General features: G+C 37.4%; 1 protein-coding gene across 1 annotated transcript; it reads right to left on the bottom strand.

Moving 5' to 3' along the window:
• Positions 1–12,129: 12,129 nt before the first annotated feature.
• Positions 12,130–13,135, bottom strand: LOC132666549 (olfactory receptor 2B11-like). Its single transcript, XM_060614557.3, has one exon. It carries the CDS (start codon positions 13,081–13,083, stop codon positions 12,130–12,132), a length of 954 nt encoding a protein of 317 aa, XP_060470540.2. The 5' UTR covers positions 13,084–13,135.
• Positions 13,136–14,857: the final 1,722 nt, after the last annotated feature.

Genomic DNA, 14,857 nt, shown 5'->3' with positions numbered 1-14,857 from the left:
TCCACTCACTTTCAATCTGTAGGTGTCTTTAGTTCTAAAACGGGTCTCTTGTAGACAGCATATAGACGGAACTTGTTTTTTATCTATTCTGACATCCTACATCTTTTGAGTGGAGCATTTAGTTCATGTACATTCAGTGTAATTATTAATAGATATGAATTTAGTGTCATGTTATTACATGTTTGTTTTTTTTCTGGAGATTTTCTCTGTTCCTTTCTAGTCTTTGTCAGTTTTGATCTTTCCTTCACACTCAATTAATCCCCTTTAGTTGGGGCACCTGTGTGTCTCAGTTGGTTAAGCATCCAACTTTTGCTCAGGTCATGATTTGATGATTCATGAGTTCTAGCATCACCTCAGGCTCTGTCCTGACAGCTCAGAGTCTGGAGCCTGTTTTGGATTCTATGTCTCCCTCTCTCTCTCTGCCTCTCCCCTGCTCATGCTCTGTCTTTCTCTGTCTCAAAACTGAAGTAAACATAAAAAAATAAAAATAAATATTTCTTGTAAGGATGATTTAGGGGTCACACTCTTTTAGTTTTTGGTTGTCTGGCAAACTCTTTATCTCTCCTTCTGTTCTGAATTATAGCCTTGCTGGATAGAGGACTCTTGGCTGCAGATATCTCCCACTCAGCACATTGGATATATCATGTCACTACCTTCTGGTCTATCAAGTTTCTGTGGAGAGATCTGAAGCTGTCCTATGTGTCTTCCTTTGTAGGTTACAGACTTCTTTTGTCTTGCTGCTTTTATAATTTTTTTTCTTTAACTCTTTATTTGGGAAATTTAACTATAATATATCTTGTTCCTGGTTTTCTTTGTTTGATTTTTATGTGATCTTCTGGGCTCTGGATATCTATTTTCTTCCCCAGATTAGGAAAATTTTAAGCAATTATTTCTTCATATAAGCCTTCTGCTCCCTATTCTCTCTCTTCATCTTCTGGGACTCTGTATGTTACAAATTTTATTACATTGATGGAATCACTGAGTTCCCTATGTCTCTTGTCATAATCTATAGTTCTTCCTCTTTTTTGTTCAGCTTCTTTATTTTCCATTATTCTGTCTTCTACATCACTTATTCATTCCTCTACTTCTTCCATTGTTGCGGTCATTATATCCAGTAAGTTTTGGATCTCACTTATTTCATTTTTCATTTCTGACTTAAAATTTTAACTCCTTTATCTCAGCAGTAAGGGCCTCGCTGAAGTCCTATGTGATTTTCCTCAAGCCAAGTGATACCCTCATGATTGTTGCTTTAAATTCTCCATCAGGCATATTACTTATATCTGTTTTGATCAGATTTCTTGTCATGGCCTTTTGTTGTTTTTTATTTTGTGATGAATTCCTCCATCTTGGCATTTTGTCTGTCTTCTGTGTTTTAGAACATCTAGTTAGGGGCACCTGGGTGGATCAGTCAGTGAAGTGTCTGACTTCAGCTCATGTAATGATCTTGCAGTTTGTGAGTTTGAGCCCCACATCGGGCTCTGTGCTGACAGCTCAGAGCCTGGAGCCTGCTTCGGACCCTGTGTCTCCCTCTCTCTCTCTGCCCCTTTCCTCTCTCACACTCTGTCTCTCCCTCTCTCTCTCAAAAATAAATAAACATTAATAAAATTTGAAAAAGAGAAAGTCCAGTTATGTGTCCTGCACCTGAGAGTGACATATTTTTGAAGAGAAGCTATGTAGTGTCCAGGACCTGGAACTTCAGCAAGTGTCTCTGTTGTGTGCTGTGTGCACTCTGCTGTTGTGTTTTGGTGCTCTGTCCTTCAGGCCAGTAATCTGCAGAGGCTCTCCTTGCCTGAAGTGTGCACTGTTTGGTCCATGGCCAGAGACTTGTGAGTTTCAACTTGGTCTGCTTCTTAATGAGGCCTGATGCTATTTTCCCTAGAACGGAAGACTTGCAGAACTATGGTTGGGTCACATGATGTGTACAGGGTTTTCTGCTGGTCTTCTTGGGAAGGGGTCCTCTGTGCAAAGCTTTAGGCACACTTTCCAGGGAAAGCAGTATCAACAGTGTGGGAGGGAGTGGTACTCAGTTTAAGCAGGTTAGGCAGCCTATGTAGGCAGTGTTTCTGTGTTTATACTGGGGGCAGGGAAGAGAAATGGTGTTATCCATCTCACTTATCCCTTGATAGGAGAGTCTGTGCTTGCTGCTCTCAAGAAAGTACTCACAGAAGAGTGAATGATTTCCTCTTGTGTGTCACCGGCACTTTTCAGATCGCTTTTCTCCTATCATCGGTCTCAGGTTGCTTGCCTGCCTTGAGAAGTACAATGCACCTTAGGCATTATCCCTGCCAAGACTGCTGACTTCTACAACTCCGAACTTTAGGGATCTGGTGTGGCAAGGACATACACTGGTACTCTGGGGAAGAGTCTTACCCTATTGGGATGGATGCAATTTTGACCTAGAAGAGCATTTGCATAGGGGCGTGGGATTTGGAGCATGGAGGCTAAACAGCCAGTGTCCAGGTCAGCCACCCTCAGCAGGTGTCTCTGCACCTGTGCTGAGGGGTGGGAGAGGGAAATGATGTCCATCAGCTCTGTTTTTTCTGGAAAGGCAGCTCTGAGAATGCCCACCTTTCACAGATGGCACTTGAAGAAGAATGAACAGTCTCTCCTCATGTGCCTCAGGCAATCCACAGATCATGCTGTTTGCCCCTGAGTTCTTTGCCTGCCTTCTTTCCAGAAGTAAGGCAGCACCTTTAGGGCTCTACCCCAGCCAAGTGCATTGACATTTAAAACTCTAGTCTTTGAGAACAACTGCATGCAAAAAGTCATGGAAATCAGCCCCTCTTATTTTCCAAAACAGTGACTTTTGAGAACGGCTTCTCCTTGTGCTTATTCCTGTGTGCTTTTCTCCTTTTTGCCTTTCTCTGAGACTAGGGCTCCCTCTTTTCGCAGCATACACAATCTGTTTCTCCTCTAAACCATGTCTCCACATTTCCTACCTTCTTTAAAGTGGCCTCTTCTTTCCCTCTAGTTGTGCAGTTTGTTCTCCCAGTCATCAAGTCAATTTGTTGGGTGTTTAGAATGAGTTGATATTTATCTGGCTGTGTTTGAGGGATGGGGCAAGCCCAGGGTTCTCTTACCATGCTGCTATCTTCTCTTCTCTTCCCTCCCTCCCTCTCTCTCTTTCGTTCTAATAAGATTTAATTATTTCTAAGCCTAATAACAACGGAGCACAAAAGTGATTTTGAAAGAGATGAAAAATACAATAATTGGTCTTTCTAATGACAAGTAATCCATGATGTTTAAGATAAAAAGTTCTAAATTGTTAATGACGTTAGAACAAAAAGACTACATGTCAATCTTTCCGTTTCTCTCTCTGTCTGTCACATAATATTAGATATGTAGATAAACATTAAGTTAAAAAATATCTCACACATAATTCACCAGCGAATCATTTTGAGATACAAATTCAAGTTCACTATCACTTAGAAATGGAGTGGTTTCCCTTTGACAAACTCTCCTGTGGCTCACAATCCCACTCTTTTCCCTAAGCCACCAGGATTATATGGATGTGTGGTGCTCCATGTTGCACATGCGATGGATATTTTTCAACCCTCTCCTCTGACCCAGATCTACTCTTTATCCCAAATGTTGTTTCGATTCTGTGCTGTACCTTGAGGGGTTGAATTAATAGGGTTCCTTGATACCCGGCTACTGTTCGGCATTAGCCAGTGGGAGCCACCGTTTGAGCACTGGAGACAGAGAACAGCTGGTTTGGAACACCCACCCTTCTCAACTGGAGCAACCAGGCTGCCTGCATTTCTCAACAAAAGGCTACAACTCCTGGTGGTAGCCATGTGCTCACAGGATCTCTCCTGTTTCCAGTACAACCTCCCCCACTTTGCTACTTCAGGTGCATGTATAACACACATACAGAGATCCCTTGCTGGTGTTTCTCAGTTCTCCCACACCTTTGTAAGTCCTTCTTTTGTTAAGCTTCCCTCATTTTCCCAGTTGGAGTATCCCACATATTTTCTCCTGGGATTATAGCTGATATAACGTTCCATTAACTACCTTTTACTAATTATGAAAATATAATGATTATTAGTGTTCAAAAAAGACAGTTATCTTGTACACTTTATGTCACTTGATTTTTATTAACACCGTTTTTCATGGCAGGAAATTGGAAGTTTTTTTTAAAAAAGTACATCTCTATGTAATATATTTTTGCAGCATTTAGCATTATGTTGTGCTTCTGTTTCATTCTTCTCACATTATTTACTAATTTCATTGGGATTTTTTTCTGACCATTTATTGTTTAAAGGTTTAATTTGCATTGTTTAATGTCTATATACTTGTGTTTTTCACAGTATTTTTATTATTGATTTCTAATTCGATGCTATTTTGATTAGGGGATGTATGTGCTGTACATGACTTCAGTCACTTTAAATTTATTGTGTATTGTTTTATGGTCTAGTTTATGGCCTGTCGTATGGAAGTTGTGTGACTACTGAGAAATACGTGTATCCCACCATTGTGGGGTGGAGTGTTTTATAGATTACTGTTGGGCTTGGTTTGCTCAGAGTGTCATTCAAATATTCTATTACCAGAATGCTGAATGATCTTCTGTCTAGTTGTTCTTCCATTCTTGAAAGTGGGTCCCTGAAGTTCAAACATTATTATGGAATTATCTGTTTCTCCAATCAGTTCTGTTAGTTTGTACTTCATGTATTTTGGGAGTCTGCTACTGTGTGCATATATGTTTATGATTGTTATATATGATTGATGGGTTAACCAATTTTAGCATTGTAAATTGTTTTTTATTTGTCTATAGTAATCGTGTCTCTATGTGCATATTGTCTGATCCTAGCATAGCCATTAGTTCTCTCGTTTGGTTTCTGTTTGAATGGAGCATCTTTCTCTATATTTTAGGTTTCTTTGAATCTAAAGTGGACCTCTTAAACACAGTATGTAGTCAGTTCATGGTTTTTTAATCCATTCTGTAAATCTCTTCTTTTTTTGTGAATTAAGAGCTAACTCTTTTCAGAAGTTTTAGGCTTACAGAAAAGTTGAGGAGAAAGTAAGAAAGAGTTCCTATATATCCCCTTCCCCTACACAGTTTCTCCTATTATTAACATCTTGCTTTTATTATGTTATTGATTTCTATTATTGATTTCTAGTTTAAGTCTACTGTAGGCTGAGAGCTCACTTTGTGTGATTTCTATTGTTTTAAATGTGTTATGGTGTATATTATGGTCCTGCACATGATCTGTATTGGTATATGTTCTGTGTGAGCTTGAGAAGAATTTGTGTTCTGCTATTGCTGGTATTTTGTAAATGTCAATTAGATCCAGTTGATTGACAGTGGTGTTCAGTTTGACTGTGTCCTTAGTGACTGCCAACTGGATCTGTCCAGTTGATAATGACTTCATCCAGCTCTCCTTGCACTTCTATCAGGGCTTTATTTTTTATTTTTTGCTTCACATATTTTGACACCCCGTTAGGTGTGTACATATTAAAGATTGTTATATCTTTTTGATTTCTTTATCATTATTTTGTGCCCTTCTTAATCCCTGCTAATTTCTATCCCTGGTCTGTCCTATGAAATCCAGTCAGTTTGAAATTAATATAGCTACTCCAGCTACCTTTTGATTAGTTTAGCCTGGTATATTTTTTGATTCATATCTTTAATGAAGTTGAGTCTTTATATTTGAAGTGTGTTTCTTATAGACAATTTATATTTTGGTCTTTTTTTTTTTTACTTTTACTTTTTATTTTTTGAAAATTTACATCTAAATTGTTTAGCATAAAGTGCAACAATGATTTCAGGAGTAGATTTCTTAGTTTCCCTTACCTATTTAGCCCATCCCCCCTCCCACATTCCCTCCAGTAACCCTCAGTTTGTTCTCCATATTTATGAGTCTCTTCTGTTTTGTCCCCCTTCCCGTTTTTATGTTATTTTTGTTTCCCTTCCATTATGGTCTTGTTTTTATATCTTCTTGGGGAATCTTTCTCTTTTAATTGGTGTGTTTAGGCCATTGACATTTAAGGTGATTATTGATATAGCTAGATTAATATTTAGCGTATTCATTACTGTTTTCCATTCACTGGTCTTCTTTATTTTTTTCCCTTGCACACTTTTTTTTTCTTTGCTTTTTCTGATATTGACTGGCTATTTAGTGCGAGTCTATTTCTTCTCCCATTTTGCATATCAGTTATTTTCTTTCCAATGTTTTTCTGGTTGCTTTATATTTGGCAAGATGCATTTAGAATTAATGTATGTCCACTTCCAAATCACACTCTACCACTTCATTGGTAGTGCAGTTACCATATGGCAGAGTATTCCCAGTTGCTCCATTCTACCTCATAACATTGTTGTCATTTATTTTACTTGTCCCAAAACTATAATTACTGAATACATTCTTGCCGTTAGTATTTTGAAGAAAAGAGTATCTGTTACATCAATTAAGAATCAGAAGAATAAGAAATTTTATTTTACCTTCATTTATTCCTACTCTAACATTCCTCTCTTCATTTTCTAAAAGTTTTTATTTAAATTCCAGTTAGATAACATCAGTGTACTTTTAGTTTCAGGTGTACAGTTTAGTGATTTAGCACTTACAGGCAACACCCAGTGCTCATGAAGACAAGTGCACTCCTTAATATCCATCACATATTTAACCAGTCTCCCCCACACCACTCCTCTGGTAACTACCAGTTGTTCTCTAGTTAAGAGTCTAAGTCTTTGATTACCTCTCTTTCTATTATTTTGGCCCTTGCTCATTTGTTTTGTTTCTTAAATTCCATATATGAATGAAATTATATGGTATTTGTCTTTTTCAGACTGACTTATTTCCCTCAGCATTTATAATCTCTAGCTCCATCCATGTCATTGAAAATGGTGAGATTTCATTTCTTTTTTAAATGGCTGAATAGTATTCCATGGTGTATATATACCACATCTTCTTTATCCACACATCTACTAACAGACACTTGGGCTGATTCCATAACTTGGCTATTGTGGATAATGCTGCTATACACATAGGGGTGCAAGTATCCCTTTTAATTAGCACAAGTTGTAATTTCTCTGACACCATCTGTAACAACACCTTTCTAGATATGTCTCCCGAGTCAAGGGAAGTAAAAGTGAAAATAAACTTTTGGAATTACATCAAAGTAAAAAGCTTCTGCACAGCAAAGGAACAATCAGCAAGACTAAAAGGCAATGCATGTAATGGGAGAAGATGTTTGAAAGTGACATTTCCAATTAAGGGCTGGTATCCAAAATATATAAAGAAATTGCATAACCCAACACCTACAACACAAATAATCCAACTAAAAAAAGTGGGCAGGAGAAATGAAAAGATATTTCTCTAAAGAAGATTTCCAGATGGCCAAAAGATAACACGAAAAGATGCTCAACATCACTCATCACCAGGGAAATACAAATAAAAACTACAATGAAATATCACCTCACATTTGTGAGAATGGCTAAAATGAAAATCCTAAAATGGGGCGCCTGGGTGGCTCAGTCAGTTGAGCGTCCGACTTTGGCTCAGGTCATGATCTCACAGTTTGTGGGTTCAAGCCCACGTCAGGCTCTGTGTTGACAGCTTAGAGCCTGGACCCTGCTTTGGATTCTGTGTCTCCCTCTCGCTCTGCTCCTCCCCCGCTCACGCTCTGTCTCTCTCAAGAGTACTCTCTTGAGTAAGAGTACTCTCTCAAGAGTAAATAAACACTAAAAAAATTAAAAAAGAAAAGAAAAAGAAAATTCCAAGAAATAACAAGTGTTGGCCAGGATGTAGAGAAAATGGAACCTTTATGTACTGTTTGTCAGAATGTAACTGTTGCAGCCACTATGGAAAATAGTATGGAGGTTTCTCAGAAAGTTAAAAATAGACCCACTCTACGATCCAGCAATCACACTTCTGGGTATTTACCCCAAAACTGCAAAATCACAGTTTTAAGGTATTTCTTTGGGCACCTGAGTGGTTCAGACAGTTAAGCACCTGATTTTGGCTCAAGTCACGATCTCATGGTTCATGGGTTTGAGCCCCACATCAGGGTTCATGCTGATGGTGCAGAACCTGCTTGGGATTCTCTCTCTTTCTCTCTCTCCCTCTCCCCCCGCTTGTATTCTCTCTCTCAAATAAATAAATAAGCCTAAAAAATTAAAGTATTTCTTATAATGGCTTGCCCAAACTGATACTTCAGTTATCAACTCAACAATAAGTATTCATTTCTCAGTTCTTTTTCTTTTGTAGTGTATGTTTTAGAAAACCATTGTTTTTGCCTATTTTGGCACATAAGTGTAAGTTCCACTACTGATTGAAATACTTACATGACTCTCAAATAACAGTTACTTCAGAAGAATCAGACTTTTCTAGTTGGTCAGCTAGGTCTTGTTGCATTTGCCTTTGGATTTGCTTAGAGTTATGTTCTTTATTTTTGCTGCTTATGAGTTTCTATCTCTCTTTATAAGCTTGGGGCATGTAGAATTCTTCACTCCTTTGGCAAGAATTATGTCTGATTCTTGTCTGAGCTATACTTCCCCAATTAGTCACATCCAGTCTGACTTCTGTCTCTAGAGTATATCTCAAATATCTTCTCTGTGATAGCATTCACTAACTTTGGGTGCACATAAAGCTCTACTGAATTTTTTTTTATTTTTGGAAACGTTTTTCAAAATAGTTTTATGGACATGATTTCTCAAAATACAGGAAGCCTGCACTGGAGTCAAAGTTTGTGATTTTTAAAACCTTGATAAGATTCTGATGTGTCTCAAGGTTGAAGAGCAACCCTCCAGGAGGTTAGACTAATTATATCAAATGTGCCTGAACATGTCACATGGAGATACATTTATATAGCTGTCATAGAAATGTCTTTTGATATGCTTGCTAAAAAACAGTTTATATAGATATAGATAGTAATATTTTTTAGATTATCTAAAAATATGCACCATCTGAATATTTTATTCATTATGATAGCTACATGTTGAAATGCTCCATTTTTAGGTGAAATATATTTAGTAAAAAAGGAAACTTTTTTACTTTAATGTTAAACTACAGTACAATAACTAAGTTATCATGTCCTATGTAGTAGCTATTATTATATTTATACTATAATCAAGAGGAAATAACTAGCCTTCTGTATAGTGATTTCAAGTTGAAAATGTTGTAATTCACTGCTAAAAGTGTATCCCACCTAAGGAATAACTAGTGCTGAGATTTCAGATATTTTGGAAGGTATAATGGGACTGTTATGGGCAGCTTTATTTCAAAACCTCACAAACATTTTGTAAAAGGTATTTATTCATACAGCCCAACAGTGATATTTTCTGCTTTTTCAACTCCTTTATGACCTATGTTCCTATTGTGGGATTCAGAGTTTTCCACTGAGTTATTTCCCAAATTGTGCTGTATATTATTTGCTCTTAAAAACAAGCCAGTAAAATCAGAAGGAAAGTGTTTGAGAAGTGTTAAACATAGTTAACACTGTATTTTGGAGTTATCACACATTTAATCTGTTAACTGTCCTCCAAACACTCCAAAATTCCAAGAATAATATTTGGCTTTCCCAAATTTGTTTAAATATGGATTACTGTTTCTAACTGCTGTTAACATCTACTGGAGCAGTGCCAGAAGATAGTTTGAAAAACATTGCCTTAAACATCAGCTGCTAATCACGTCTGTTAAACTCATCATTTGGTCATGATACACTTTTACATGAGCCTGTGATGTAGGTTTTAACCATGGGTAATACTTTTCATTAATTTAAAAACATTTATTAGGAGCCTATTCCTTAGCTCCTATTGTGCTGACTCCTTAGGGCTACCAAGGGAGATAAAAGGAACACATTGGTTTATTTCTTTTTAAAAATTTGTTTCTTTTTCTTTTTTTTCTTTATTATTATTATTATTAATTATTATTATTATTATTATTATTATTATTATTTTGCGGGGAAAGAAGTAGTCGTCCTAAGTAATGTAAAGTTTCAAGTGGTCAGTACTATGAAAGAGGTCCACACAGTGACACAGAAGACCTTGTTCTTAACAGACAAGTGGTCATACCAGGGAATCAGCCTGATTCCAAAAGAGTGTATTTCCTTGTCTCCAACAACAGCAGAATCATAGTATCCTTCCATTCAGGTCTACAAAGAAAAGTTTGTGGCAATGCAAAGAACAGAAATTAAATAGTGAATCAGTTTATTATGATTAATTAGTGATTGTAATCATTCTATATTTCTCTATTAGAGGCTTGTACAATATGAGTCAGTGATTTATTCTTGCCGTTTGAAAGGGAATAGTGGAAACACACAATGGCATCAGGATGGACACATGTATCAATACCTTACATAAAAGTACTTAGTTATTAGAAAAATAATTACATATTTATCTAAAATATAATTTAAAAGATGAGAGTTTTGTAAGGGTAGGGAGTAAAGCAGTATGAGAAATGACAGACTTATGATGAATTAATATTACTGATAAAATCAATAGAATTCCCCCTCCCACATCATCATACATCTTTCTGCTTCACCACTTCTATCTAAGAATTGGTGATGTGGTAGCCAATTAATTTTCCATCCCACCCACATTATCCTCCATCTTCCCCATTTTCTTTCTTCTTAACGTCTAATATTCTGATTCCTAAGTTATTTAACTAGTTCATCTTTGAGTACCTACCAAATACACCTAATATTCCCATGCTAGGTAAATTAACCCCCCCAGTGAGGGCTACATGACTCTCAGCACCAGGAGGCTGCACAGAAGTCTCTCAAGATTTGAGTCCTCAACATTTCCCTTTAGAAATGGAAATGGAAATGGTTAATTCAGTCAAATACCTCAAAAGGAAGGAATTCCATGGAGACATATAGGAAAGTAAGAGTCCAATATTATTTTTTACTTATGTTATTTATAAAGGATCAAACATTGAATGTGTGGTTGAGAAGGTCAGGTAATATTATCCCATTTGTTCTTGATGGTAATTCCTAAAAAGAGTTGATTGACACTGTTGGTGGCAATATAAATTGGTGCAGCCACTAAGGACAACAATATTTTTAATTAAAAAAATAGAAATACTTTACAACCCAGTAGTTCCAATTATAGGTATTTACCTAAAGAAAAAAAAACCCACTAATTAAAAAAGATATATGCACCCCTATCTTTAATCTGTATCGCAGCATTATTTACAATAGCTATGACATGGACGCAACACAAGTGTTTATCAATAGATGAGTCGATAAAGAAGAAGAAGTATGCATATACAAGGCGTTATTACTTAGCCATAAAAAGGAGACATCTTTCCAGTTACAACAACATAGATGGACTTAGAGGGTATTATGCTAAGTGACGTAAGTCAGGCAGAAAAAGACAAATACCACATGATTTCACTTATAAGTAGAAGCTAAAAAACAAAACTAGTGAACAAACAAGCAGCAACAAAACAAGAAATAGACTCAGATACAGAGAATAAAATGGTAGTTGCCAGAGGGGTGCAGGTTGGGTAGGGGGGCAGACAAATTAAATTAAGGAGATTAACAGGCACAAACTTCTAGTTATAAAATAAGCAAGTCAAAATGATGAAGAGTATAGCATAGGGAACACTGTCAATAATATGGTAATAATATTCTAGGGTGACAGATGGTGACTACACTTACCATGGTGAACATTTGATAAGGTATATGTTTTTTTAAAATCGCTGTGTTGTATATTTGAAACAAATACAGCATTGTATATCAATTATACTTCATAAAAATAAAAATAAAAAGTTGATTAGCAAACTATACCCATAAAATCATATCCATAATAGCAAGATGGTAAACTGTGGTCTTTATTACTTACATTATATTTGTAACATTACACATAAAATGATAGTGCTTGATGTTTTTGGCTAATGGTGAATGAGTCAGGTAATGAGCCCTTATTTACTGCTCACTTTTCAGATTCCTACTCAAAGATGGACTCAGAGGACTTAATGACAGAGATTCACTGTCACACATTGTAGGAAAATTGGGATTAAGGTTCACATTGCAAAATGCAAGCCAATAAATTATAATACTGTGGTGAATAAACGTACATGTAGATTGGATAGTTACTGAGGATGCTAATGATTTTGGAGGAGGGTAATTTGAGAGGTAGAGCAGGGCCTCTTTGGAGTCCTACATGTGTGGAGTATGAAATAGCAGTGCTTATTCTCTTCCCTGATAGCTCAATGGGAGGAGAAGTCTCCTTATTGCCCCTTTCATGTCCTTGTTCCTCAAAGTATAAATAAAAGGGTTAAGCATAGGAGTCAGCAGACTGTAGAACAGGGCCATGAGTTTGTTCTTGTCCTGGGAGTTAGTACCAGAAGGTTGCACATACATGCATATTACTGGCCCGTAGAAGAGAGAGACGACAATAACATGGGAGCCACAGGTGTTGAAGGCCTTCTTCTTTCCCGTTGATGAACGAATTCTGAGCACTGTAGTTACAATGAACCCATAGGAGACAAGGATAAGAGACAAGGGGACCAGGGTAAAGAATGTACCCACAACAGAGAGCATAGTTACATTGAAAGTGGTGTCGACACAGGACATCTTGATCATCACTGGAATCTCACACAGGAAGTCATCCACCTTGTTGTTACCACAAAGTGGCAGTTGGACAGTGAGAGATGCCTGAAGCAAGGAGTTAGTCAAACCACTTATCCATGCCACAGACACTAGGAAGACACAGAGTCTCTGATGCATGATAGCTGGGTACCTCAAGGACTTGCAGATGGCTATGTACCGATCCAAGGACATGACCACCAAGATGATGCATTCCGTGGCCCCCAGGAAGTGAAACACATAGAACTGGGCCACACAGCCTCCATAGCTGATGGACTTATCTGGGCCCCAGAGGTTCAGCAGCAGCTGAGGGATGGTGGTTGTGGTAAAACACAGGTCCAGAAAGGAGAGGTTGGAAAGGAAGAAGTACATAGGGCTGTCAAGATGAGGATCCACCTTGGACACAACAATAATGGAGATGTTTCCCACTAGTGTGCAGATGTAAGCCACAAGCACCATTATGAAGAGTGGCATTTCCAACCAGGGATGGTCAGAGAAACCCAATAGGATGAAGAACTTTGGAATGCTTGCATTGCCCGGATTCATGACTGCCATTTCTCTTGTTGGTGGATTCAAGTCAAAGTGAGGACACGTATTTCAGTATGGGGTTTCCTGAGGGTCAGTTTATTCATTTGGATAGAGTGAATTATGCAGAGATTTTCTTTGTGGTGTAACTCCAGTGAAGTTGTTATACTTGTAATCATGAAAAAGTATGAGTCTCAATACCAAATATTATTATTTGTAGTGTGTCTAAAAGAAAGGGCAACAAATCTGTGCATTTGCCTAAGAAATGCAATAGAGAAAATTTTATTAGAAAAATGATTAGGGAAGGGGGAAAGTCACCATTGTTCTTGGGGAAAAGAATAAAACAGAGGAGTGTTTCCCAGGAACAAGCCATGCTGATGTACCACATGGCTTCATTTCTTTCATCCACCATCTGCTGGCCCTAGACCACTCTGCCTGAATTCATGATGTGATTTAGGGAAGTTCAGGACGTTCTGAGCTCCAATAGAATCAGTCTGAATGCATAGAAACAAGATACCTCACTGTTCCTTGGGCCTATGCCCCAAATCTTAAACTGACTTTTGCAGCACAAACCTTTTGTCATAACAGGAAACATGCAGCTTAAAGGAAATGGTTCCTTTCCAAAGGTTCCATACTTGAAGAACAAGAGAAAAAGTAATTGATAGTACTGCTTGGTGATATGAACCATTCAAGGCATCAGTGCTTAAAAGTACAATGCGATGTGGGTTCATGCTTGTCACACCAGAAGTTGAAATCTATCACAAATTTGGCAGTTCAATGCTTCTTTGTGGATTTACTATATTTGTTTCCATCACATGTGTGAGTGTATGTGTATATGTGTGATGTGGGTTATGAAATGAATTGTATATCTTGCTATTGGCACTGGTAAGAAGTTCGAAAAAACACTTGTAGTAGAAAAGAAAAGAGGATATGAAGTCAGAGAACGTGGATCCTGTCGACTGGGATAGTTAACACATAGAATTTTTCTCTTTTTTAATTAAAAAATTAATGTTTATTTATTTATTTTTGAGAGAGAGAGAGGATGTGCAGGGGAGGGGCAGAGAAAGGGAGAGAGAGAATCTCAAGCAGGCTCCATGGTGTTAGTGCAGAGCTCGATGTGTGGCTTGATCTCATGTACTGTGAGATCACTACCTAAGCCATGTTCAAAAATTGGATGCTTAACCAACTGGGCCACCCAGGTGCCCCAAAACATAGACATTGTATGCATTGCTTATGTACTACCTGTGTTGTGAGGATTGATTTATCCAGTATCTGTGACTATGCTTCATTAAGTATAATGCTTAATGTTGGGGTAGTTACTTTTAGGAAGTGTAGTGTCCAGTGTGATTAAAAGTCCATATCTTTTCATTAATCCTTGTTCTGGTTGCATCCAAATATTAGTGGTGTACTTACCTCACCAGAAGACTCACAAAGATTGCATTTTGTTCCCTTTCATTCCCCAAATCACTCCTATCATGTGGCTTGAATCCAGGGTTCATGATGTTAAGATTTTTATGCAAGTACACGTATATTTTAATTCACTGAAGTCCACAAATGCAAGCAGTATCCCTATATCTTTCTTCATTAAAGGAGACATATTTTAATGTTTTATGTTATAATGATGTTGCGTTATTAAAGGTTTTGATTTATTTACACGTATTTTAGTACAGAACTTGCATAGAGAGGACACAAAACACATGGAATTGAAAAATGATAAAATCATGAAGCTGAATATATCACTTCCACCCATATACAACACCTACCTTACATCATTGCTGCTATTTAATGGTCGTGCTCTCTGTTC

This window comes from Panthera onca, chromosome B2 (genome assembly GCF_046562875.1).
Source record: "Panthera onca isolate mPanOnc1 chromosome B2, mPanOnc1 haplotype 2, whole genome shotgun sequence".
Lineage (NCBI taxonomy): Eukaryota > Metazoa > Chordata > Mammalia > Carnivora > Felidae > Panthera > Panthera onca.
This window is presented reverse-complemented; position numbering and strand designations above follow the sequence as displayed.

Coding starts and splice junctions, on each gene's coding strand:
- LOC132666549 (XM_060614557.3), bottom strand. CDS start 13,083: ATGGCAGTCATGAATCCGGGCAATGCAAGCATTCCAAAGTTCTTCATC.